The sequence below is a fragment of the Hakea prostrata genome, chromosome 5, assembly GCF_041222555.1.
Source record: "Hakea prostrata isolate BN-2017 chromosome 5, UWA_Hpros_2, whole genome shotgun sequence".
Taxonomy (NCBI): domain Eukaryota; kingdom Viridiplantae; phylum Streptophyta; class Magnoliopsida; order Proteales; family Proteaceae; genus Hakea; species Hakea prostrata.
Window position 1 is genome coordinate 12,309,349 of NC_142604.1, and position 27,056 is coordinate 12,336,404.

At 35.8% G+C, this 27,056-nt stretch overlaps 4 protein-coding genes across 5 annotated transcripts; 1 reads left to right on the forward strand and 3 right to left on the reverse strand.

Moving 5' to 3' along the window:
* Positions 1 to 7,580: 7,580 nt before the first annotated feature.
* LOC149015185 (pathogenesis-related protein 1A-like) lies at positions 7,581 to 8,238 on the reverse strand. The gene has a single exon (XM_089155976.1). The coding sequence runs from the start codon at positions 8,220 to 8,222 to the stop codon at positions 7,731 to 7,733; it is 492 nt and encodes a 163-aa protein (XP_089012102.1). The 5' UTR covers positions 8,223 to 8,238; the 3' UTR covers positions 7,581 to 7,730.
* A 2,887-nt stretch (positions 8,239 to 11,125) lies between these two features.
* Positions 11,126 to 11,632, reverse strand: LOC149015186 (pathogenesis-related protein 1-like). Its single transcript, XM_089156248.1, has one exon. The coding sequence runs from the start codon at positions 11,615 to 11,617 to the stop codon at positions 11,126 to 11,128; it is 492 nt and encodes a 163-aa protein (XP_089012374.1). The 5' UTR covers positions 11,618 to 11,632.
* Positions 11,633 to 15,361: 3,729 nt separating this feature from the next.
* On the reverse strand, positions 15,362 to 15,853 carry LOC149015187 (pathogenesis-related protein 1-like). Its single transcript, XM_089156202.1, has one exon. The coding sequence runs from the start codon at positions 15,851 to 15,853 to the stop codon at positions 15,362 to 15,364; it is 492 nt and encodes a 163-aa protein (XP_089012328.1).
* A 2,565-nt stretch (positions 15,854 to 18,418) lies between these two features.
* On the forward strand, positions 18,419 to 25,890 carry LOC149015188 (nuclear matrix constituent protein 1b-like). 2 transcript variants are annotated; one of them, XR_016173481.1, is made up of 9 exons: positions 18,419 to 18,971; positions 19,380 to 19,589; positions 19,718 to 19,971; positions 20,616 to 20,886; positions 21,058 to 21,141; positions 21,360 to 23,266; positions 23,436 to 23,694; positions 25,059 to 25,129; positions 25,461 to 25,548. XR_016173481.1 is itself a non-coding variant. In XM_089155747.1 (8 exons), the coding sequence occupies exons 1-8, from the start codon at positions 18,732 to 18,734 to the stop codon at positions 25,554 to 25,556; spliced, it is 3,321 nt and encodes a 1,106-aa protein (XP_089011873.1). In that variant the 5' UTR covers positions 18,419 to 18,731; the 3' UTR covers positions 25,557 to 25,890. The 2 variants fall into 2 exon arrangements, 1 of the variants encoding a protein (XP_089011873.1); XM_089155747.1 differs by lacking the exon at positions 25,059 to 25,129 and having other exon boundaries at positions 25,461 to 25,890.
* The last annotated feature ends 1,166 nt before the right edge of the window (positions 25,891 to 27,056 follow it).

The following is a 27,056-nucleotide window of genomic DNA, read 5'->3' on the forward strand; positions in this document are numbered from 1 at the left end:
CTTGTGTCTCAGATGTTTCTTGAGCAGATGATGGAGGGAATTGAAGTTGGCTTGGGTATATATATATCTAACAGGCTCACCTTTTCTGTTGCAGGAAGTGATTAGGAGTTATCCAAAAAAACTGGTCTGAACAGTGGGATTCCAATCTTGTATTCTGTCTAACTGAATCAACAACTGTATTTGGCCAAAAAAAAATCAACAACTGTATAAAAGAACGTTTTACAAACCGAAAAATCTCCCCTTCAAATGGCTTTCGATCTTCATATATTAATTAAAAATACAAAAGAAAAAATCGAAAATATTTTTATTGCCCCATTCATGTAATCTTATCTCGTGGGGGTTGAAACTCAAAAGAATAAAAAAAAAGTTCAATTTGGGTGATTTTTGACATTCATCTCTTCTTCCTAATTTCTTTTTGTTAAAGGCTCCCCTTCTTTTCTTCCGTTACCCAGAAAAAGAATATCCATTCTTCCTAATTCATGTGAATTGAAGTCTAAGGGCCTATTTGGTTACATGAATCTAGAGATTTGAAATCTCTGGATTCATAAATGCGAGATTTATACCCGTTTGATTATGAAAATCTCTAGATTTATGAAATCTAGAGATTCATCTTTTTATACTAAAAACGTGAATCTGTAGATTTATGGGTATGGGGTGAAATCCAAAGATTTCATCTCTACTATAAAAACGCTAAACATTCACAAAAATCACAGATGAATCCACAAATTTCATTTCACATATTCGGTTAACCAAACGTTAATTTCATAAATTATGACTCCACAGATTTGAAATCTCTAGATATTTGAAATCTCCAGACGCATGTAACAAAACAGGCCTTAAAGTCACGGATTGGGAAGACTATAGAGGGGAATCTAATCTCTGTTCCCCTAATAACGCCATGAAACCTGGCTCTCATGACCCGTGTGAAGCTCAGAAAGCCTCCAATCATGCTTGCAACTTGAAAATGCTGCGACAATACAGGGTTTGCAGGCCTATGATAACATCTCCATTAGAAACGAAAAGAAGTCTATATATAATGACATAAGATATATGTATCTTGAACATCATGCACCAAGACTCCAGAAATATGAACTTACTGTTCCGCCCTGTAAAGTCAGAAAATTTTCTTATGTTTGGCATAGATGAGGTCGTGCAGATGATCCTCAATCCTTCATTGTATGCACCCATGGATCGTGTCAAATACATATACATGAGTAACATCCTCTACTATGCACCATTCTATGCTGTGCACTGTTTGCATTTATACCAAATAAAAAGCTGTGGAAACAAAAGAACTAAAAGGCTATTTTGGACTATGAAGAGTGCATTGTTGTGTACAACAGAAGATTTTTTTTCTCAATCTGCCAATAGAGACACCATGGCAACCACTCGTTTTCCTTTCTAGACTGCTCCTCCAGCCCCAATTTGGATTGTTGTCTTAGTTTTGCCTTCAAGAAATTTGAATGGAAGGAAAACAATAGCCTTTAGAAAATTACTTAGAAGGCTATACTATTCTATCCATAAAATCTACACAAATTTTTATAGTAAATATTTATTTTGCCTCTTTACAGAATCCCAAGTTTTTTCCCCCCTGTAAATAGACTTTGATTCAATAAAATGGGAACCACACGAGGAACTCGACACAGGGTCGAGAAACCACGAAGTGGAACATGGCCAGAAGAGTATTCTAGAATTGCATATGAAATATTTTTGACCAATGTCATCATGGTCATTCACCAAAAATCTTTCCTTCAAATGGCTTTTAGATTCTCATATCAATTATTAACAACTAAAAATAGGAAGAAAAAAAATCCAACTTATTGTTATTGGTTATTCATGTAATCTTGTTTGAGGGAAGAGTGAAAATCAGGTCCAAACCAAAACTCAGCATCATATGAATTGTTTTCTCGAACAACAAGAATAGAATCAATTGTACCATCATGTTGTTCAATTCTTTAAGTCCTAAAATTCTTGACCGCAACAGAGAGGAAAGATAGAGAGCATCTCAAACAGAGAAACTCAGATGGAATGAAGTGAAACCCATCTGATTTTGATTGTGTAATAATGAGCAATATATATTCTCCATTTACTGACATGTGATATATAAAGAGATCTTCTCTTACAAAACTGATGTTCTTTGTTAAGAAACGCAGCCAAGTTATCACCATCATTGCTGGTTTTGTACAAGACAAACGAAGACACGCAAACAAATACATATATATATTGCGACCCCTAGAGGCTAAAGAACTAACAGCCCATACAGATCGCAAGGTATCAAGAGTGAAAACTTAAACTTGCAGGGGTTACAACTTACCTCCTCACTTGCTTATTCAAGAAGTCAAGTGCCACGCAACTACATCTTCAAAATTATTGCAGGGACTATATGTAGTAAATAAATCACAATAACAAGCAAAATAAATGTAATTACAAGCACTCACAGCATTTCCCATAAATGCACATTGCCTCGTGCATGAAGCACAAATAATATCCAAGTTTGTCATTCTCGCCTTCTTTAAAGAACTAACCAGTGTTGGGGTGCTGACATTTATATCTATTTTATTTTATTAAAACTTTCCTCAAGAGAAACTCTTTGCCTTCTCAAGTAGATAGAGTCTTCACTTCTTCAAACTGGTCGCCTCAAAAGAACTGTTGCAGTCCTACAAAATCTTGTAGTCTCCACTTTCTAGTGAAGAATATAAAGAGTAAAATAAAAAGAACCCAGAAGAAGAAAACACAGAGGTAGTTAGCTATAGTCAGGCATATTCAGAAACTTTCTTTTCTCTTTGTTGATAATCCATATTCGATGGGTGACCTACCAACAATGTAAATCAAATCATGAAAATTTGATGGGTAAACACCTAATCGTAAACGAATGAATTAATTAAATCAACTTTAAAATCTTACTGGAAGATGGCCACTTGGCATGAAATGGGCTCGAAATGCCAATAATGCTAATGGGATTTTAAATCCAAATATCAGAGTATTCGACATGCCAATCAAGAATGTTCAAATTGGACAGAAGCCAAAATGTTCCCTTACAACATTGTGTCAATAGTCTAAATCCAAAGTTAACTAGGATTCAATCCACCATCGTAAATGAATCATATCAGGTGGTTACTCCTTGGGGACAACTAAAGGATCCAAAACTCAAAAATTCTCAAAAGAACTAAATAACAGGAAAAAAACGAAAGAGTGATCATGAACCCAAGAAACAGATCAAGCCTAAATAGCAACGTTTCAAATCGTTTTCTTTTGTCTTGGAATCAACTCTAAGATTTCATGCGTATAATAATTCAAACAATCATATACCAAGTCTTATACCATTTAAATACCTTAAAAACCGTCGGAAAATACATTACCACATGGGCAATCGTATTAAACAAATAAAACATAATCATAAATATGAAACCTTATCTTGTTTCAAATAGCACGAATTATCTCCTTGTCAAAAAGTGGCGGAGTTGAAACATGAATGACTGACACTTTCTTTAAGGTATTTAAACGCTTTGAATAGTGCACGTGGGTCAAGAATGTGTTTTCACCCCCAAGATCAGTCAACCCCTCCATTGCAGACAGTGCACCCCATAATTGATAGACTAAAGGATATGTAAAGCTACATTTCACCAATTTGTTTTCTATGGCACAATTTAAAGAAAATCAATGCTTTTCAAAATGTTCATGCAAGAATAACATACCCCTCCCACCTTTATATAAGAGAGCAAGAGACACCAACGAAGGTTTTTTTTCCAAAGGTTATATCTCTTTTCTTAAGGCATGTTTGTTAGCAAAGACACCTATTGACAATTTAGGTGTCTTTTAGGAAAAGACCCAACCTTTAGAAAAACAAATAGTTTGAATTTTCAAATAAATTACGAAAATTACAACAACAAGGTGTGTTAAGGGCCTGTTTGGTTACATGAATCTAGAGATTTCAAATCTCTGGATTCATGAATCTGAGAATTATACCCGTTTGGTTGTAAAAATCTATAGATTCATGAAATCTACAGATTCACATTTTTAGTGTAAAAAGGTGAATCTGTAGATTTATGGGTAAGGGGTGAAATCCAGAGATTTCAAAAAAGCTATACAATTGTACATTCACAAAAATCATGTCGATCAAATAAATTTTTAGGATGAATTCACAAATTTCATTCCACAACCAAACACTTAATTTTATAAATTATAACTCCATAGATTTGAAGTCTATAGATTTGAAATCTCTAGATATTTGAAATCTCCAGACTCATGTAACCAAACAGGCCCTAAAATAGTTCAATACATTTTTCATCCCTAAAGATAGCAAAAAAGAAATAGTTCTATACATAGGAGGCAATAAAGAGTTATTTTGGGAAAGATACCATATTTTTTTTATTTTAAAATTAGGGGAAATGATCAAGCACTGAGCTGCACGGTCCGGATGGATTGGATGGTCGAGGGTAATATCTCAACCACCCAATTTGCATTTTTTTAATAACATTTTCAACTATATCTACCTGTAACAAAAAGAAAAAAGAAAAAAAAAAAGGAATAATTACTATTGTCTCCTTGTACTTTGATTTTATTACTATTTTATTCCCTTTACTTTTTAAAATTGCCAATCCAACCTTCAATTTGTGTACAATTACTAGTGACCCTTACCGTTAAGCTCTGTTAGTTTACTGATGATGTGGCATCTATATATTTTTTCAAAATTTCAAAAATAACCCTGTTATTATCTTTTTACTTATTTACTCTGTCAAGTTATAATATTATCCTTTATTAACTTTGGGAAAAAACTAACTTTAAATTCATTTTCATTTTAAAAAGATTTCAGGAATAAAGGAAACCCACCACAGCCAGGTGTGCGACGCGGGTCGAACCACCGGTTTATAAAACCAGGGTAGGCAAACCCAAAAAAAAAAGAGAGAAGGAAAGATGTGAATTTTCTTCTCTAAAAAGAAATCATCAAATAAAAGAAAAATGTAATTAAATAAAATTTAAAATAGAAAGTAAAATATTAAGAAATATAAAATTTAATTCAAAGTAGAAAATTGAAAATCACCTAATATATTCTAATATATTCTGACCATTATGTATGTTACCAAATTTCTATTAATTAGCATCTTATATGTTAATTTGTTTGTAAAACTTCCATCATTGTAATTATGAAAATTTTAAGTAGAATGTGAGAGTTTCAACAACATAAGTATGTGGTCCCACCAAATCCATAATTGACTCTAAAATATAATATTTTAAAGATATAATTGACATTCAATATAGTTTCTATAAATAAGAATAATGTCATATTTTGACTTCTTAATTTTAATGAAGGGCAAAATAAACATTTCATATTTGATATTAACAGCCGCTTAAAATCGTTCGAAATGAAGGATGGTAATTTTATGAAGGAGGTTTGATTAGTAATAAAATCAAAGTATAAGGGGACAATAATAATTATCCAAACAAAAAAAATAACAATATGCAAAATGAACCGTCAACATTTGGGAAGACATGGGCATACGCAGCATTGAAGTTGAACTCCGATATGCATGCCTTATGCAAATTTTGAATTTTGGCTAGAGGAAAAAAAAAATTTAAGCTTGGGACATTGAATTGATCTCTTTGAATTGGGTGAAGGAGAGTCAGAGGGGGAGGTGTCAATTTATCCTTTGTCATTTAGAGAGTTTTGTCCATTTATAATTTGTTATTTGTTGATGAAATTGGTGAATGGTCTTAAAGATTTATAGGCAACGTGAGATAAGAAAAAGAAGACAGAGATGCCAATGGAGGAGTAGTAGGATGGTTAGGAACCCGCTTCTCAATGGAGAGGTCATGGGTTCAACTCCTGCCGGCGGCATATGTAATATTCCTATCCCCATATATAAAAAGCGCCTTTGTACCAAAAAAAAGAAGACAGAGACAGAGACAGAGACGCCATGATCAAGATCGAGAAGCAAGAAAAGGCAGAGACCCAGTTATAAACCTGAGACCATATTTATTGAAGTAAATATTCTTACTTGTTGTATTCTGAGATAAGAGATAATACAGTATTTATGGGAACAATGAACTGAAACTGAACTAAGTGATCATAATACTAGGCCGAGTTGATTGCCGAGTCACTGACTGACTCTGAATTCGCCACCGAGTCACCATCTCTCCAACTGTAACCGGTCATGATGGATTATCGTTCTCTGGCGTGTGAATGTGAAGAGAGTATCTTTGACAAACGCGTGTGTGGCAAATGTGAACCCTCGAATCATTCTGGCGTTGGCAATGTTGAAAATCATTTTTTATTTTTAGGCAAATGTGCAGTGCCTGCTGCAAAATCTCGATCTTAGTTTTGACTTCATGTAGAGAGTGGGTGGGAAATCTTCTTCCCTGGGAAAACATTTCTTCAATATTGAAAGTTAAATTCTAACGCGTGTTTTTTCTTAATAAAGTATTTTTCGTTTTTCTTGTTAGTATTGCAAAGCTTTCAAAGAGATTTTTGGAGACATGGTCAATAGTCTATGGTTAAACGTCAGCGATTGTTTGCCAATAAATTAAGAGTGAAGGCTGAGAGCTATATAAGCGAAGCTACGCTAAAGAAGGCTTATCAAGTCTCAAATCAAGAGTTAAAGTTTGTGAAATTTTAGTGCTCAGAAAATGTGTTATGCGGTGAAATGCTCTTCATGTGCCAAGACCACCTGGGCTGGATGTGGAAGGCACGTTGCCTCTGTGTATAAGCAGATCCAAGATGGACAACGCTGCCAGTGCCGTGAATGGCCCGGCATCACCCCTGGCGCTGCTGCTGGTTCTGTTGCATCTTCTTCTTCTACCTGTACGATCCTCTGAGTTTAACTATTGCTGTTATCATGTCATCGGTTTTCCTCTTTCTAATTCCACCCAGAAAATAAAATAACAGGTGTTTCCCCTTTCAATAAAAAGAATTCTTTTCTTTAGTGCTTTGTTCATAGATGGGTTATGGTTTTGAAGGTTTGTATCTGTAATCGTTGTATGAATCAAAGATAATCAAAGTTGTCTTTATTCCTCTCAATTTCTTGTGCATTTATCAAATTTTCAATTGCTGGATTTTACATTTTTTGTTGATCGGATTCATCTGTGCCCTTTGACTTGTGGATTCCTTCCAGAAACTTGGTAATGCATACAGATGTGGCCCTTAGTGTTGCAGTCATTGTTGTTGCTTCTCGGTGGTGCTAACATACCCTATCCTGCAATTTCTTTATGTCTTATTGGGGTTTTGGGGGGCGGCGCGTGAAGGATAGAAGTTTTTAAGAGAAACAGAGAGAAAGATGGTGGTGGGGGGATTTCCGGCAGGGTGAAGGAAGAAAATGTTCCCTTCACCCACTTGAATTCCCCTTGAAGAAAAAAAAGGCATGGGGGTATTTGAGTCATTTTACCACACAAGGCTTAGTTTGGTCATATTTTGAAAAAGACTTTGAATAGACTTTGACAGAGGGGACCATGGCATGATAGGGAGCACGCCCATGAAGATGTCGAGGGTTTGACTTTTGCTGATGACATATGTAATATCCTCATTTTCTATATATAAAAATTACATTTTACAAAAAAAAAAAGAAAAAAAAATACATGGTATCAAATCAAGGCAGGGCAATGTATGGCTAGTAGAGTATATCGAAATTCAAGTAAATTTTCTTGAAATCATAATTACTTGGATTTGTCTCTTTTTGATACCAACTTGATTGCTTATATTAGAGATTCATAACTAGAAAATTATTGGGAGATTCAAGCTAGTAAGGACTCTCGCCTTCATAGTTGCCTGGAGGATCGTAGCTGCAGATGACAAAGTACTCCTCATCAGGTTTGTTTTGACACCTCAATCTTGCACAACCAAGATGAACAGAGTTACGCCAAACCACCTGGGTGTAGTGAAAGCACCCATACTGATCATTCCCTTTGCAGGAGTTGGACTTATGGTCATATAATGGCTTCTCCGAGACCCACATATTGATGGCGTCTGTGCCGGCGCCACCGATGGCTAAGTTCTCTCCATAGGGTCCCTCTGAATGCACAAGATTGCAATCTCCAGCCATCTTCCTTGCATAGTTGTAAGCATAGGCTGCTACCGTCGTGTTCCATGTCATAGGACCAACCCCCACCTCAGCTCTTACTTTGTTGTGGGCATTAATGTAGTCTTGTGGGTTGCTTTGTGCAAGGGAATGAGAGACCAAACCAAGGCACAAAAGTGAGAAAAACTTGATTTGAAGCTTGCAGAAACCCATCTTCTTGTGTCTTAGATGTTTCTTGAGCAGATGATTGAGTGAATTGAAGTAGGCTTGGGTATATATATAGTAAAAAGTTCACCTTTTCTGTTGCAAGAAGTGATTAGGAGTTATCCAAAAAAACTGGTCTGAACAGTGGGATTCCAATCTTGTATTCTGTCTAACTAAATCAACAACTGTATTTGGCCAAAAAAAATCAACAACTGTATAAAAGAACGTTTTACAAACCGAAAATCTCTACTTCAAATGGCTTTCGGTCTTCATATATTAATTGAAAATAAAAAAAAGATAAAATATTATTATTCATGTAATCTTATCTCGTGGTGGTTGAAACTCAAAATATTAAAAAAAAGTTCAATTTGGGTGATTTTTGACATTCATCTCTTCTTCCTAATTTCTTTTTGTTAAAGGCGGGTTTCTTTTCTTCCGTTACCGAGAAAAAGAATATCCATTCTTCCTAATCACGTGAACTGAAGTCTAAAGTCACGGGTTGGGAAGACCATGGAGGAGAAATCTTTGTTTTTTTTCCCTAATAACGCCATGAAACCTGGCTCTCGTGACCCATGAGAAGCTCAGAAAGCCTCCAATCATGCTTGCAACTTGAAAATGCTGCAACAATTTAGGGTTTGCAGGTCTATGATAACATCTCCACTAGAAACGAAAAGAAGTCTATATATGATGACATAAGGTATATGTATCTTGAACATCATGCACCAAGACTCTAGAAATATGAACTTACTGTTTTGTGAAAGTTAGAAATCTTGAACATCTTCTGCTATGCACAACAATGCACATATTGTTGTAAACGATTGAGGAATCTGCACGCACACTAGAACTGTTGTTGTAATCACTCATTTAGAGCTGAAACGTACATGAAGTACTTTCTTTAAGGTATTTAGACACCCCGAATTGTGCAATACGGTTCTAAAAGTGTCTTCACCCCAAGATCAGTCAGCTCAAACCTTTAAGGTTGCACCCCAGAAAGGTTTATTCAAGGTATAATTAGGTTATGTTCACTACCTAACAGAATAACAGGGAAAGAGAGAGAGAGAAAGAGGAGGAGGAATTCTATGTGTCAAGAATGAGCACAAAATTGAGTTTATATAGAGCCCCAAAGGTTGTGGGTGAACGGATAAGGCTGTGAGGGTACCTTTCAGCTCAACTCTCTTCAGGAAGGTACCTCCAACTGACCTCCCTACAGGAGAGTGCCACTCAAATGGCATCTACACGTATTCACCCAGTAGTGGGCTTTCCATAATAGGGCCCATGACAAAATGTGCTTTCCGGACCAAAGCCCACGACCCAAGTCATATAGATTTATTAATATTAATATATATCTATATAACCATAGCAGGGTCACAACAGGATTCAGGCTCGGTTCGTGTTGCACAAATTAATAATACATGGACCCTAACTATATATAAACCATATAATCAAATCCTCTCAACCCGATGTGGCACTAAATAAACCATGGATGAAAGACATGATTTAAACAATATTTATATAAAATAACTTTAATAAATTTTAAACATATTTTACAACACATATATACCAAATAAATGGCTGTAAAAATAAAGGAACTAAAAGGTTATTTTGGACATTTCAAATCTAAAAATAAACTTTTAATCTCAGCCTTTTATATGACATAAAGAGTGCACAACAGATGTCAACCACTTGTTTTCCTTTTTAGAATGTTCCTCCAACCCCAATTTGGGTTGTTGTCTTAGTTTTGCTTTCAAGAAAATTGAATGGAAGGAGAACAAATAGCCTTTAGAAAATTACTTAGAAGGGTATGCTACTCTATCCATAAAATCTATGCAAATTTTTATAGTAAAACTTTATTTTGCTTCTTCACAGAATCTCAATTTTTTTTTTTTCTTTCCGATAAATAGACTTTTATGCAATAGAACGGGAACAACATGACGAACTCAACACAGGGTCGAGAAACCACGAAGTGGAACATGGCCAGAAGAGTATTCTAAAACTGCATTTGAAATATTTTTTACCAATGTCATGATGATCATTTACCAAAAATCTCTCTTTCAAATGGCTTTGGATTAAAAAAAAAAAAAAAAAAGGCTTTGGATTCTCATATCAATTATTAACAACTAAAACTAGGAAAAAAATCCAAATTATTGTTATTGCCTATTCATGTAATCTTGTTTGAGGGAAGAGAGAATTGCTCCATCACCTATCAATAGAAATTTACCTCCAAAAGTGCATTGCCATGCTAACATTATAATGCATATCAAAGGATATAACTTCACCCAAAAAAAAAAAGCACATCAAACATATTAGTATATGATCTAGATGCCAATATAGTACCATATTATTAGATACAGCATAAGCAGTATGATTTTAGTTTTGATAAATAACCATGCAACATGAGTTGACGCCCTTATCCCTGTAACACATATGCACACAAAAACAATAACCTAACATCCCACTCATACGAAATCAAGGGGCAAAATGGATAATGAAGAAAGCCTAATGAGAGAATGGTGTATAGTGCAATATGCAACTAAGTATATTGTTGGATTTACATCTTTTCCATTAGTTGTGCAATTAAAGTAATAGTTGGTATTTTTTCGGATATCATAGGAAGGCAAATGCAAAATGTTATACTTTGGGGGAAAAATTCGAACAAATTTTGGAGGGGTCAAATGAAAATTACCCAAATAGCAAAAATTAGAAATTCTTAAATGTAGCTAGCAGGTAGGATTTCATGAAAAGTCATTTTGAACACAAGAATGCTCATGGAATTTAAGAAGTACTGACAAGCCAAATAGATTTATAAATTATTCCCACAAGCAAAATCATTTTACAATCAGATCATGAGCACTTAACATCGAAACTAAAGCTATTTTTTCTTGGTGCCAACTAGACATCGCTTATTAGATCTTCTAGTAAGGACTCTCGCCTTCATAGTTGCCTGGAGGATCGTAGCTGCAGATGACAAAGTACTCCTCATCAGGTTTGTTTTGACACCTCAATCTTGCACAACCAAGATGAATAGAGTTGCGCCAAACCACCTGGGTGTAGTGAAAGCACCCATACTGATCATTCCCTTTGCAGGAGTTGGACTTATGGTCATATAATGGCTTCTCTGAGACCCACATATTGATGGCGTCTGTGCCGGCGCCACCGATGGCCAAGTTCTCTCCATAGGGTCCCTCTGAATGCACAAGTTTGCAATTTCCAACCCTCTTCCTTGCATAGTTGTAAGCATAGGCAGCTACCGTCTTGTTCCATGTCATAGGACCAACCCCCACCTCAGCTCTTACTTTGTTGTGGGCATTAATGTAGTCTTGTGGATTGCTTTGGGCAAGGGAATGAGAGACCAAACCAAGGCACAAAAGTGAGAAAAACTTGATTTGAAGCTTGCAGAAACCCATCTTCTTGTGTCTGAGATGTTTCTTGAGCAGATGATGGAGGGAATTGAAGTTGGCTTGGGTATATATATACACATAAAAAGTTCAGGCTTTGTGTTGTTGTCCAAATAAAAATTGCAGGATGTGAAGGATAGGAGATAATGACAAGAACTGGTTTTGGTAACTTAATCAATAGTTGTACAAAAGAGTGCTCTAAAACCACATCTGAAATATTTTTGATAAAATCTCTCCTTCAAATGGCTTTGGATCCTCATATCAATTATTAGCAACTAAAATTAGAAAAAAATCCAAATTATTATTATTGCCCATTCATGTAATCTGGTCTGGTTGTGGCTGAAATTTAAACTATGCAACTACAACTACATTTCCATTAAAAGAAAATAATCAGATGCTTCAACAAAATTTTGTTCTTCTAGTAACGCCGTGAAACCTGACTCTCATTTCATCCCCCCGGGGGTGATCTTTGAGAAGCTCAAAAACTTCAAATTTATGCATGGGACTTGAAAATGCTGAGACAAAGGGATTTGCAAGGCCATGGCTTCGGCCAACATGCTGAAATACAAGTCCATAATAACATCTTCATGAGAATGGTTAGTGGTACAGACCATTACACAATGTTAGAAGGCTATATTTACACTTATAATCTACCAACTCTTACAACATTTCTCTCTCACTACAACTTTTTTCTTTACCTCTGTTTTTCATTTGTTGGGGGTATTTGAATGCAAAGAACAATTATGAGATTTTGAAAATAATAAGGATAAATATCACTTACCTCCCCTCTTAGTTGGATAATATCACTTACCTCTCCTCTTGCCTAACAAAGTTATCAAATGCCTCAATTCTGCCAACTTTTTCTGTTAAGTTCTAATTTTACCGTTAAATATTTTTCTAAAATCCCAAACTACCCTAAATTAAAAAAATACTTTAGTTTAAATCCCAAAATTACCCTCAAGTAATATTATTATTAAATCTCAAAATAACCTTAATTACCTTAATAGTTAAAATATTAAATTACCCTTAATTAATTTTATTCTAAGACCCACAAATACCCCTATGTCTTTTTAATTTAAATGCATTTCTTTCATTAAGAGAGAAAAAGGAAAAGGAAAAGCTAACCTAAGAAAGACTTTTAATTTTTTTTATTGATTTACTTTTTTTTTTTTTTTTAATTCTAATGAAAAAGAAACGAATAGATAAAGAATACAAGAACATTTTGAAAATTTAATAATAAAATTAATTGAGGGTAATTTAGGGTTTTAATAATTAAAATAATTGAGGATATTTTATGTTTTAATAATAATATTAATTGAGAGTAATTTAATATTTTAATTACTACAGTAATTATTTAGAATGTAAATTAAAATATATTTTCAATTTAGGGTAATTTGGAGTTTTAAAAATATTTAAAAGGTAAAAATAGAATTGAATGGTAAACGTTAATAGAGGGGAGGTGTTTGATAACTATGCTGATATTATCTAGTTAATAGGGGTCAAAGTGTCATTTGATCAATTAAGAGGGGAGGTAAGTGATATTTATCCAAATAATAATGATGCTTTAATAAGATACTCAGTAGTGGATTAGAGGAATGTATCCAAGGATGGGTTGTTTTTGCTTTTCAAGGATGACTAAAGTGAGATGAGAGTATTTAAAGGCCTTTATTTTTGTATGCCAAAGTAATTTGTTATAAATGTTAACCAAAGTAGCATCTCAATGCATAGATTTGGGATTTTTTTGTTAGAAATTTTTTTTTATTCAGAGTGGTTTAGCAAGATGCAGCAAGAGCGTGCTGATTTTATTCGTGACATTGATGCAGAAGAAGGAATTGGGAAGTTGAATTGACAAGAGAGGGGAGGAAGTAGAAAATTATTTAAAGAAGAGGGAAGAAGCCTTTGAGCAAGAAAAATCTAGAGAACTTCGTCATCTCAGTTATGTAAAAGAAAGAGTCACAAAAGAATTGGAAGACATTGCTCCGGAGTATCTTGGAACATTAGCTATACAGGAACTGTGTTACTGCTGAAAATTGGAACAACAGACGGAGAGAAAGAAATGGAAGAAGAAAAAAAAAAAAGGAAAGGATGACCTGGTTTCACCATTGAAGACCAAGGGAGGCTTCGTTACCACCAAAAATCCTTGGTTCTTCAAGTTTTGTTACATCATTTTGCCAAAAATCAATGGGAAATAACGTAATTATCAGGTCATCCTTAACTGGGCTATTCATGAGAGTTGCAATATTGGATTTCAGTGTAAAACCAAAACTGCCGCAGCAGGATTTAATCATTATTGTATCCAATATGAAACAGGTTTTAACAAATTAAATGACCAGACGGGAACTCTCTTGTTGAAATTGAATCAATCGTAAGAGGAGGTCAAGCTGCCAATTCGTTCCATGAAAGCTCGCGTTCTTTCTTTTATAATTTGGCAGACAATTTGGATCCCAGGACACCAACATTGGTGTGGTCAGCTCTGTGGACCTCGCTGAATTGTAAAAAAGGCCATGTTCTGTATTAAAAATTAAATTATAACGCATGTTTTTCTTAGTAAAGTATTTATCATTTTTTATTGTTGGTACTGTGAAGCCTTCAAAGAGAATTTTGGAGACATAGTCAATAGTCTAATGTCAGCGATTTGAATAGACCAACGTTTTCATGAATATGAAGCCAAGAGCGAAGCCTGAGAGCTATATAAGCGAAGCTACCCCAAAAGAAAGCTTATTCAAGTCTCAGATCAAGAAAGGAGAGTTAAGTTTTTGAAGTTTCAGTGCAGAAAAAATGTGTTATGCGGTGAAATGCTCTTCATGTGCCAAGACCACCTGGGCTGGATGCGGGAGGCACGTTGCTTCTGTGTATAAGCAGATCCCAGATGGACAACGCTGCCAGTGCCGTGAATGGCCAGGCATCACCCCCGGCGCTGCTGCCGATTCTGTTGCATCCTCTTCTTCTATCTGTACCATCCTCTGAGTTCAACTTCTGCTATTATATATCATGTCATGGGTTTCCCCCTTTTCCCACCCAGAAAATAAAACAAGAAGGGTTTCCTCTTTAAATAAGAAAAATTCTTTTCTTTACTGCTTTGTTTTGATAGATTGATTGTGGTTTTGAATGTCTGCATTTGTAATCGTTGTATGAATTAAGATAATCAAAGTTGTCTTTATTCCCCTCAATTTCTTGAGCATTTTATCAATATTTCTTTTGCTGGCTTTTACATTCTGTTGATCGGAGAGGTTGCAATTCACCTGTGCTAACGTGTTCTATCCTGAAAGGTGGGGAGAGAAGTGGGCAGGGTGTCTAAGGCCATGGAAGTTTTTAGAGAGATGGTGGGGTTGGGGGGGGGGGGGGGGGATTTCCGGGAAGGTGAAGGAAGGAGATGTTCTGTTTACCCACCAATATAATTCAATAATTATAGGGTTAAGAATACGGTATACGAGGTATTTAAGTCATTTTACCACAAAAGCATAATTTTATTATATACTAAATTTGATTTGAATTTGCTAAAGACTTTGAAGGGCTTTGACTGAGGAGACTCAAACCTAATATATAGCATAATGGGGAGTTTTGGGCCAATTTAAAGGGGTGTAATCATTAAAATAATAATAGTAATAGTAATAATTATATATAAGCAAACCCTTTACACTGGAGTCAGCACTTGCAAAATGAAAACAAATTACTTGAATTTCTCTACTTTTGGTACCAACTAGACAGCTTATATTAGATCTTCGTAACTAAAAAATTACTGAGAGATTCAAGCTAGTAAGGACGTTCGCCTAAATAGTTGCCTGGAGGATCATAACTGCAGATGACAAAGTACTCCTCATCAGGTTTGTTTTGACACTTCACTCTTGCACAACCAAGACGAACAGATTTACGCCAAACCACCTGAGTGTAGTGAAAGCATCCATATTGATCATTCCCTTTGCAGGAGTTGGACTTATGGTCATATAATGGCTTCTCCGAGACCCACATATTGATGGCGTCTGTGCCGGCGCCACCGATGGCTAAGTTCTCTCCATAGGGTCCCTGTGAATGCACAAGATTGCAATCTTTGGCCCTCTTCCTTGCATAGTTGTAAGCATAGGTTGCTACCGTCTTATTCCATGTCATAGGACCAACCCCCACCTCAGCTCTTACTTTGTTGTGGGCATTAATGTAGTCTTGTGGGTTGCTTTGTGCAAGGGAATCAGAGATCAGAGCAAGGCACAAGAGTGAGACAAATTTGATTTGAAATTTACATAAACTCATCTTTTTGTGTCTCAAATTTTTCTTGAACAGAAAATGGGGGAATTGAAGTTGGGATTGGGTATATATACACATAAAGTTCAGGCTTTGTGTTGTTGTCCAAATAAAATTGCAGGATATGAAGGATAGGAGATATTGACAAGAACTGGTTGGTTTTGGTAACTTAATCAATAGTTGTACAAAAGAGTGTGCTCTAAAACCACATCTAAATATTTTTGATAAAATCTCTCCTTCAAATGGCTTTGGATCCTCATATCAATTATTAGCAACTAAAATTAGAAAAAAATCCAAATTATTATTTTGATTCCATATAAACAATACAATTAATTCTCGTTTCCATAAATAATCATACAGCATGACCCCATTGAAGGGTTGTTCATTCAGAAATGGCCGACACCTCTTGGTGAAGAGACCACAGATTAGAGTCTCTATTGATATATGTAATAGTCCACACCCCATAATATAAAGCTGCTAATCTTAGAAGCAAAAAGAAAATGAAAAATCAAACCATGCAGCATGAGAATCCGGATCATCACCCCGTCAAGGGAGCACCCTGACGGGTTTACCACCACAAATCCTGTTGGGCCCAGAGGTAAAAAATAAAAAAAAATAACCCATCACCCAACCCCTAAGTCCCCTGTATTTATGGTGGTAAAGTCGTCGGGGAGCACAGAGAGTGCTCCCCCAACGGGTAGCTGATCCGGACTCGCAGCATGACACCCTAATGCCCCGAAAACACGCACAAACACTAAACCCCTCTTAGATCTACTCTCTTAGGTGTTTAGAACGGTTTCTAAGTAATAATTGGAATTCAAAATATTTTTTAAACATGACCATAATACTTTCTACGTGTTGAAATGATCTAAATGTTCTTAACTTACATAATTTTACACAATAAAAATAGATGAAGGGAAATCCTTCACCCACCTCAAACGTCAAATTAATTGTTATTATGCAGTAGGGCTCTGATAGGTTGAGGCACACATTCAATTCATGCATAATTCAATTCAAGAGACTAAATTCTCAGGTGGAATTACAAATCAACGTTTTGGGGAAAATAATAACGTAGATCTCTGAAAAGGTCTTAATGTAGACATTAAAATTTAGAGGAATTGAGTCATAGATTAAATTCCCTCCATTATAGAACCGCGTACCTTGGTTATAAAATCATGCATGGATTAAACCCTCTTCTTTCCTTTGCTATTTGAGATAAAGTAAAGCAAGAACATCAAGTCATGGATTGAATTTGGAAAATCCAATCTAAAGTTCAAAGCCTAATTTACAAGGGAAAATAGAATCATGGATTGAACTCAAGAAACCACCTAATCTTGGATTGTCGTTTGGGTTTCCATAGGGAAGATGTTGTTATGTATGTGGACCGAATTCTGCGTGACTGCCGGGGGTGGTAGACTGGTAGGGGGTGGCAGCTCCCCACAGGGAACGGAGCAGGCAAAGCGAGCGAATGCCAACTTTACAAGGCTGATAATTGCTTTGCGCCCAAAATTATTTTTGTGTACCTGATTTACATGCAAATTCTTCATCTGACGGCCCAGATTCCCTTGAGTTACGGACGGGGACGATTTTGATTATATCTCAGTTTAGGATTTTTTGGTATACATGTGTAACTCTTGTTCTTTGTAATTGGATTCTCACTTCGTTGAAATTAGTGGATTGTTTTTGTGGCCGTGGGTTTTGTTCTCCTAGAGGGTTTTCCACATAAAAATTTTGTGTTTTGTGTCTGTTATTTTTCATTGTGTAATTGTTCCTTAATTTTGATCTTAACAGGTGTTGCCACACGGGTAGGGAATGCTTGTTATTTGGGAATTAAAGAAGATGGGTGAAGAGAGTATAGTGTATACTGCACCGAGGACTATGCATGTAAAAATAACTCTAACGTGAGATATAAGGGATGTAAACGTAATTGAAAACTTTCAAATGATGTAAATGAATTACCATACAAATCTAGGGTTGTACATGTAATTTACTTAAAAAATAATATTGTACCACGTGGCCAACTCAATCACTCATAACTGAATCCTTTTGACTGGTTTTGAAATTTGAATTTTTTTCCTTTTAAAATTTGAGTAACCCTTAAGATATAAGCTGACCAACCGATTTTTCGATTTACAATAAAAAAACATAGGAAGAGCCGAAGTGAAATACATGCAAAACAATATAGATTCTTCTAACCCAAGAGTGCTGTAAAGCTTCTGACACAAGCTTCACTCTTTGCGATAAACATTTAAACTGATATTTATCTACCAAATAAATAATATTTAGAAACAAAAATAAAAAATGAGCGATGATAGCAGGGAATAAGGTCGTCAACCAAGCTATACATAGCATCCACACGTACATTGGATTGGAATCTTTTGAAATCTGGGAAAATGGATAGACCGAAAGAGGTGTGTGATAAAGATTCGGATGATCAACCAGAACCAAGGAGATCAAAGATTCAGATCTAACGGCTTTCTCATGTCACTCTACAGTTAGGGTTTTGGTGAAGAGAAATGAAAACAATATAAAGTAGCTGGGACCGTTGTGTGCTGTGGAAGCTTGATTTCGTCGTTTCGAAAAAGTAAAGAAAAGAATTTATTCCAAAAATAAAAAGGATTCGTTTTCGTGATTTTCTTTATTCTCTTTCATGCATTCTTGCTTCGTGATTCCTCTGTGAGAGTTCTGGGCGTTCTGGCCAAAGTGTGTCCGCGTGGATTTGAATCCGTTGATGGTAAAGTGATCTGTAATCATCTCCACTTCTCAGATAGAAAGAGAAAAAGAGGAGTGGAGTGAGGAGAGAGAGTGAGTGGAGCGGAAAAATAGAGTAGAAAGAAACAGATTTTGATTTTGAACTGGGGTTTCCTTGATCGTAAGGTAGGTTTCAATGGCGAGTCCTCAACAGCAAGGACGAGCGACCACTCTTATGGGTTCAAGTAGTAAAGCTAGATCCCCTCCTGGGTCTAGGGTTTTAGAACCTTCAACTCCAGTTGCAAGAAATGGTGGAACTCCTCTTGCCGATGATGCGATCTGGAAGCGTCTTCGTGAGGCTGGTTTCGATGAAGACTCCATTAAACGTAGGGATAAGGCTGCTCTCATTGCTTATCTCGCCAAGCTCGAAGCTGAGGTCCTTCTTTTCCTCTTTTTTCGATATTTCAGTTTAATTTTCTTTACCAATTGCGTCCTGTAGTCTACGATGAACTCTGTAGACAAATACTCGCTATAAGTATCTGATTTTGTTTACAGTTTAGAAAAACAGGTGAAATGCGTTTGTTAACCATGTTGCTAAATTAAGCCTCTTTTACTCTTAGAATGGTCCAGTGTGGTGATCTTTACCGCATTTCTCTTCCCCCCACCAAAACCCTAGTCTTCTGTAGCGAGTGAATTTAGTAACAATTTATTAGAGCTTCCATCTAATATTAATTATTGTATGCGGTATTGGGGTTATGCTACTTTCCTTAATTGCTTCCGAAGTGTTCTTTGCGTGTCCTTGTTCTGTGAGATCTCACTGCATTCTCTATTTCATTTCATTTAGATTTTTGACTATCAGTACCAAATGGGTCTTCTTATATTGGAAAGAAAGGAATGGGCATCTAAGTATGAGGAAGTTAAAGCTGCAGCAGATGCAGCTGAACTTAATCATAAACGTGAACAAGCTGCTCGTTCAACTGCTTTAGCTGAAGCTAGGAAAAAAGAAGAGAGTTTGAAGAAGGCGTTGGCAGTTGAAAAAGAGTGTTTAGCAAACGTAAGTTTGTGGCATGATCATGTCGGGATTGGTTTTTCACTGGAGTAAATTTTCACTTGGGTCTCAATTGTGCTTTTGATGTTACCACTGATTATTTTAGCCATGTTTCCCCAATGATTAATTTTTAGATTGAGAAGACCTTACATGAGATGCGTGCCGAATCTGCTGAAAGGAAAATTGCAGTGGAGAGTAAGATGGCCGAGGCACAAAGTATGATGGAGAATGCTCAGAAAAAATATACTGAGGCAGAGATGAAGATGCGTGCTGCTGAATCTATGCAAGAAGATGGTAGTCGATATCGCCGTGCTGCTGAAAGGAAACTGCAGGAAGCTGAAGCACGTGAAGATGAACTACGTAGACGTCTCATATCTTTTCGTTCCGAGTATGTGTCTCTGCTTCTCCCTTGACCCACAATTTTCTCTAGGTATATGATTCAATTGAGATGCAATCATAGATAATGATGTTGATATATGGATGAGAAATATATATTTCTTCATAGAGGAACAACTGGACCTTGCCACCAATGTGATTCTAATTAATATAAGGAATTTGAATACTTTCATGTCAAGAACATTTTTTTTTCTTTTTAAATTTTTTGTGGGATATGATTATTTTTACTTGAGTTTATTGTCTATTATTAAAATCTGGTAATAACTTTTGCAGTACTCAAAATCTGATACATGAGAATTTGTTTCGAGTTGGTGGGTGTTTATAGATTTGCTGGAGAATATTTTCCCACTTCTCTGTTGCATTTGCCATTATGAATTTTTTGGGTAAATTTACCATGATGGATTCTGCATGAAGCTTTTTGATTGCCCATTGGTTATCTTTTGCTTTTACCTCCATTAACTAGCTAACTATTCTTCAGTTGTACCGATAAATGGGCTATCATGCTTGAATACATACCTTTTTGAGTGCTTATTCCTGTTCTTCAGTTTATTTTCTGGGAACTAGTGAACCAACACTCAACTGAGTTCCTGAAAGCATGTATGCATTTGTTGATGTTAGCATCTTTTTATGTGCTAGTTGTGATGCTAAAGAGAAGGAAATCAGTCTTGAGAGGCAATCATTATGTGAAAGCCAGAGAGTTTTACAGCAAGGACAGGATCGATTACTTGATGGTCAGGCGCTGCTGAACCAAAGGGAGGAACATATCAGTAAAAGATCACAAGAACTAAGTCATTGTGAAAATGAGTTGGAGGCCTTAAAAGAAAACATTGAGAATAAAAGTAGGGCACATAATGTGGAAAAATCTAATCTGGACTTGAAATTGTCTTCCCTTTTAAAAAGAGAAGAGGTGTGTCTCTTTCCACTTTCTTTTGTTCTGAAGATGTTCTTTGGCTGATCCTTTTTTCTTTCAAGGTCATCTAACTGATTCCCCTTAAGTGGGGAAAAAGTGAGTTGACTTGAGTTGTATTTACTTCAGGGGTACATGGTGCTAATTGGTTACTTCTCTTTGTGCTTACAGGCTACCATTGAAAGGGAAGCACTACTCGACAAAAAAGAGAAAGAGATACAGATTCTACATGAAAAGATAGCAACTAAGGAATATGTAAGTCAGACTTTTAGAATTGGTTTAAAGTGGTTATTTTATTTGCAGAAACAGATGAGCCCCTGATTTAGTTTGTATCTTTTTCATTAGTAACTTTGCCTCCCTTTGATCCTTGTTCTGCATTACTGTTTTGTTTAACTATTTTTTATGACTGGCAAATGCTGTTTTCAAGATTTTCAGTTTCTAAAAATAATTCATATTGGATAAACTATATGCAGGATGAGATTCAAAGACTAACAGCTAAAACAGAACTTGCCCTTGAAAAGAGGAAGTCTGACTTTGAAGCAGAGCTGGAAATGAAGCGCAAACAAATGGACGATGAATTTGAAACCAAGAGGCGGGCTTATGAGTTGAGGGAGCTTGATCTTAATCAAAAGGAGGAACTGCTCCTGGAGAAGGAGCATGACCTTGAGAACCACTCAAGAACAATGGTTGAAAGAGAGCAGGATTTAATGGAGAGGTTAAAATTTCTTGAGCAGAAAGAAAAAAATCTTAATGAAGCTGAAAAAGAGGCAGCATTGGAGAAGATACGTTTGGAGAAAGAAAGAGCAGAGATTGATAATATGAGGTTGGACCTTCAAAAGTCTGTTGATTCACTAGAAAATAGTAGGAAACAAGTTCAGCAAGAGGAAGAAAAATTAGAAGCCATAAAGAGTGAAAGGGCAGAGTTACTGGTCCTAGAGATGAAACTTAAAGAAGAACTAGATTGTATTAGGGCTCAGAAGCTTCAGCTACTGACTGAAGCAGATGAACTGAAAGAAGAGAAGGCAAAGTTTGAAACTGAGTGGGAGATGATTGATGAAAGAAGAGCAGAGTTGCAAAAAGAAGCTGAGCTTATTGCCAAGGAGAGAGAAGCAGTTTCCAAGTTGCTCAAAGAAGAACGTGACAGCCTAAAATTGGAGAAGGATGCACTTCAGGATCAATTTAAAAATGACGTGGAATCCATTTCTCGTGAGCAGCAAGCCTTCATTAGTAAGATGGAGTGTGAGCATTCAGAGTGGTTTAGCAAGATTCAACAAGAGCGTGCTGATTTTGTTCGTGACATTGAGATGCAGAAGAAGGAACTAGAAAGTTGCATTGACAAGAGACGGGATGAAGTAGAAAATTATTTAAAAGAGAGGGAGGAAGCCTTTGAGCAAGAAAAATCTAGAGAACTTCGTCATCTCAGTTATCTGAAAGAAAGAGTCACAAAAGAATTGGAAGACATTGCTTTGGAGAAGAGAAGACTTGAAAATGAAAGAATAGAGATCAACCTTGATCGGGAGAAAAGTGAAAAGGAATGGGCTGATGTCGGAAAAGCTATCGAAGAACTGCAGATTCAAAGGGAGAAACTCAAGCAGCAGCGAGAATTACTGCTTGCTGACAAAGAAGCACATCATATCCAGATTGAACATCTTAAAAAGTTGGAGGATGTGAAAATTGCACCAGAACTTGTGGTATCTGAGAATCATGTAAATGATATCAAGAATGGCAGGCGGAGGTTTCCTGCCAAGAGATGCTCACATACACCAACTACTTTACAGCTCACTGAGGGAAAACCCCATGTATCTAAAGAGGTTACTTGTGATGCCTCTGGGCTGGGGTTGCTCTGTAAGAAAGAAGCATATAATGCTTCACCTCCTTCCTCTACCCCTCTCTCTTGGATTAAACGATGTACTGAATTGATATTCAAACATTCTCCTGAAAAGCCTGCAGTTAAGGATGAAGAACAGATGCTTGTATCTGACCTCAAGGACCCAAATATGAAGTTTCTAGGGAGCAAATATGCTGAAAATACTAAGAAGGTTGCGTTGGCACAATTTGAGACTGTTGAGTACCTGAGATCAAGAGAAAATGACAGCATAGGAGAAAAGCTAAATAGGACACAACCTGCGTCTTCTTTTCTTGAAGAGCCCAAAGTGATACTTGAGGTGCCTGCTGTTAGCAAGGATGGAAGAGGTATACATAATTTGGCGTCTGAATGTGGAATCGAGGCAGCTGAAAATTGTGAAACTTGTGTTGACTTGGTTTCTAAAAAGAAGCACCCTGCTGGAAGGAAAAGACATCTAAATTCTTCCTCTGACGACCATGTTGATGCAGAACTAAAGAAAAGGCAAAATAATAAGAAGCAAAGGCAGAAAAAGAGGTAAGAGACAGGGACCAACTGTCTTAATGTTTGTCCTATGATGTTTCCTTGAAAGTTAATTTGTTGTCAAAATTGAGAATTTTCCTTGATGCATTCATTTTTAATCTGCTTCTGTTATATGGCTTTGTGCATTGTGCATTATTCAGTTTTTTTTTTTTTTTTTTTTCAGTGAAACTTCAGTGCCATTGCTCTCCCTGGATGGAAATAATTATATTGAAAATTCAGTAGAACATGAAAAGGGAATCTGTTTGCAGGATCAAGTGCCAGCATTTGACCTGGATAACATTCAAGATGGAGAACTAGAAAAACAATCAAATAATCACCAAGTAGGGAATGGCACCTTATCTCATGGCTTGAAGACACAAAAGATGATGAACGAAGAGAAATTGTTGGAGGAAGGTGAAGAACTAACAGGGAAGCATAATCTGGTGAGTTTAAGCTTTATTATGATGCCAAATATAGACAAGCTTTGAGGATTTGTCCTAGCTTCTTCCCACAAAGGTGAACAGAAGGCAAAATTTGTGTGGTTTTGGCTGATTAGATATCTCTAATATTTTGTTCAGAAAATTGACAATTTTTTAACTCGCTTTCTGCTGTACGTTTTCTTAGGGCCTGTTTGGTTACATGAATCCAGAGATTTCAAATCTGTGGATTCATGAATCTGAGAATTATACCCGTTTGGTTGTAAAAATCTCTAGATTCATGAAATCTAGAGATTCACCTTTTTACACTAAAAACGTGAATCTGTAGATTTATGGGTAAGGGTGAAATCCAGAGATTTCAAAAAAGCTATACATTTGCACATTCACAAAAATCACATCGATCAAATAGATTTTTTGGATGAATCCACAAATTTCATTTCACAACCAAACATTTAATTTTATAAATTATGATTCCATAGATTTGAAATCTCCAGACTCATGTAACCAAACAGGCCCTTAGGTTTTGGTCTTACTTTAGGTAAAGGATCCCTTTGATGTTTATTTCCATGTCCTCTCACATTCTGACCATTTGGGTGCTGACAGACGTTCTATGTCCTCTCTGACTATGCTCCCCTTACTGGATGAACCACTTCTTGTTCTCCCCCCCCTTTTTTTTTTTTTGGGGGGGGGGAGAGAGGGAGAGGGAGAGGGTTCTAGTATACTTTCCTTAGTTTACTCAACAATTTTCGTATTTCTCATCTATTTTCTTTGTACTATGTTACCTGTTATGCCTAGATATATTATAATATTCATTAATTAATTATTTCTGTTTAATAGACCATGACTGTTGCGTTTCAAATCTGTCTTCCATTCTCATTTATTTACAGCATTCATGTTTTTACTAAGAACTCCACCTTTCTTCGATTATTTGTTGCTGGTCCAAGCTTTAGAGATAGGAGGGTTGGCTTCATCCAAAAGTCTTTTTCATGGATTCATGTCTTATTCTTCACATCCATGAAGGGCTTTCTTATTGATACATGCCAACTTGTTGGATCCTCGCCTTTTGCCCTCTATTAAGTACACTCTGCTTCTTCACCTCTCTCCCTTTTTCTCCTGTTTCCATTGAGAGTAACCAGTGTCTTTTCACCTTTGTGCTAAAAGAATGTACTAGATGATGATAACTTTATATTTGCATTATGATATGTCACTCTGTAAATGATGGATCTTAGATATTTTAGATAATCACTTTATACAATCTCCTCCTCACTAATATTCACTGTTTTATTATCTGTCCTGCTGTTGCTGAGTTATACCCCATAATTCTGTATTTGACTTCTGGTTCTACTTGTTTTGGACCTTTCAATACCTAGGTGGATCTCCACAATTAAACCTTGGCATAAGTCATTACTTTTTGTGTCATCCATCGATATCATTCTCCAAGGTATTTCTTTGTTGTATGCTTTTTTTTTTTTTTTTAAGTCCATCAATAGATAGGGCTTAAGGCTATTTTTTTAATGCAACTTGATGAACATTTTAAGTTGATTGCGTTGGCCTCATGCAAATTAAACTATAGGGATTGAGAAAATTTTGAACTTTCAAAGATACTGAACATTTTCCTCATTGGCTGTAAGCCTGTAACATGAAACAACTGCCTGTTCTCTAAAAAAAAAAAATTCTCCATTACTATTGAAATTACAATGTTGTTTTTTTGCACTTGCATTGAAAAGCTTCTTATAATTTCCTTCCTCTGGAACTTTTATGTATTTTGGCAGTCTCAGGGTGAAGTTATAGGGAGCAGTCCCATGGTTAACAATCAAGTTAAATCAATACAGAATGGAGGAAAAGTTGATGTAAACAATGACGATTGAGCATGACAACATTAGTTTGGAAGCTATGGTGAGAAGATTTCTGGTCTGCCGTGCTGCGAAACACAATGATAGCTGGTAAGTTCGAAGTAGCTGGATGATTGGCTGTTATCGTCTACAAAACTCTGTAAATGCTTTGTCCATTTTGTATTGATATATAATTGTGTTAGAATTTGATCAGGTTTGTATGGGGTCCATAATTTTTTGGTGATTTGGTGGTCGTTGTATATCTTCAAAGATAGTGATTATGTTTTTAGAAAAAAAATAGAAGTTTGAATCAGAGCACTCATCCATCTTAGCATTCTCAGCATCTTAGCATTAATAGTAGTCCAATGTTTTATACCATACATCATCTCGGTCTATGATGCTCTCCCAAGCTCTTTTTTTTGAGCTTTTGTTACATATACTACAGGAGAGTTGAATCTATGACCTTTTCACTAAGAGGTATCGATTATTATTTAGTAAACCACTGTTTGATGTTATAACCTTACATAATCTTTTTTTTAGACAGCTGAAGGTTAAACATGAAGTGAAATTTATTAAACAAATCTTCCAGCTCAGCGTGTGATGACCAACCAGGATTTGTTGGACCAGATCTGTTTGCTTTTTTGCATTTGTAAAATGAATTTAAATTTAAGGGATCCTGTTTCAGTTCTGCACATTTAATCAATACAATAGGGTTTTTGGGCTAGGCAATCTGCTATAGAGTTGTGGTTCCTAGTAATATGATTAAATTTACAGTAAACAATAGAAGAGAGGTGAACAATATCATAAACAGTGCGAGAGAGAGATATTGGATAGGTTGTGAGGGAAGTGAAATAACTTTCTTTACTCTCATGAAAGTGAAAATATTTGAAATGATTGTCTTACTCTCAAAGTGGAATTATTTAGAGAGATTTTATTATTATCAAGTGGAGATGTTTTCGTAAGCTCTCATTGGACATGTGTGGGAAGTGAAATAACTTTCTCACTCTCATGAAAGTGAAAATATTTTAAATGATTGTCTTACTCTCACAGTGGAAATATTTAGAATGATTTTATTACTATGAAGTGGAAATGTTGTTGTTTTCAGATCTCATTGGACATGTGTGGGAAGTGAAATATCTTTCTTACTCTCATCAAATTGAAAATATTTGAAATGATTATCTTACTCTCGAAGTGGAATCATTTAAAATTAAAATGATTTTGTTACTATCAAGTGGAAATGTTGTTTTCGTAAGTTCTCATTGGTCATGTGTGTACAGGAAATATCTTTTCATAAATTATTTAAATTTTTTTTTTTTAGTTTTATAATATATAAAATGATTTTATTACTATCAAGTGAAAATGTTGTTTTGGTAAGCTCTCATTGGACATGTGTGCACTGAAAATATTCCATAAATTATTTTTCATTAATAATTTTCGTTTTTTTGAGTGAAATTGATAGTTTTGTATTAAGGCTCTTTTTGGTATCAATTCTCATTCTCTATTATGCCTATTTAAAATAAATAAGTACAAGAATTC

Coding starts and splice junctions, on each gene's coding strand:
- LOC149015185 (XM_089155976.1), bottom strand. CDS start 8,222: ATGGGTTTCTGCAAGCTTCAAATCAAGTTTTTCTCACTTTTGTGCCTT.
- LOC149015186 (XM_089156248.1), bottom strand. CDS start 11,617: ATGGGTTTCTGCAAGCTTCAAATCAAGTTTTTCTCACTTTTGTGCCTT.
- LOC149015187 (XM_089156202.1), bottom strand. CDS start 15,853: ATGAGTTTATGTAAATTTCAAATCAAATTTGTCTCACTCTTGTGCCTT.
- LOC149015188 (XM_089155747.1), top strand. CDS start 18,732: ATGGCGAGTCCTCAACAGCAAGGACGAGCGACCACTCTTATGGGTTCA. Junction 18,972..19,379: donor TCGCCAAGCTCGAAGCTGAG/GTCCTTCTTTTC, acceptor CATTTCATTTAG/ATTTTTGACTATCAGTACCA. Junction 20,887..21,057: donor CCCTTTTAAAAAGAGAAGAG/GTGTGTCTCTTT, acceptor TTGTGCTTACAG/GCTACCATTGAAAGGGAAGC.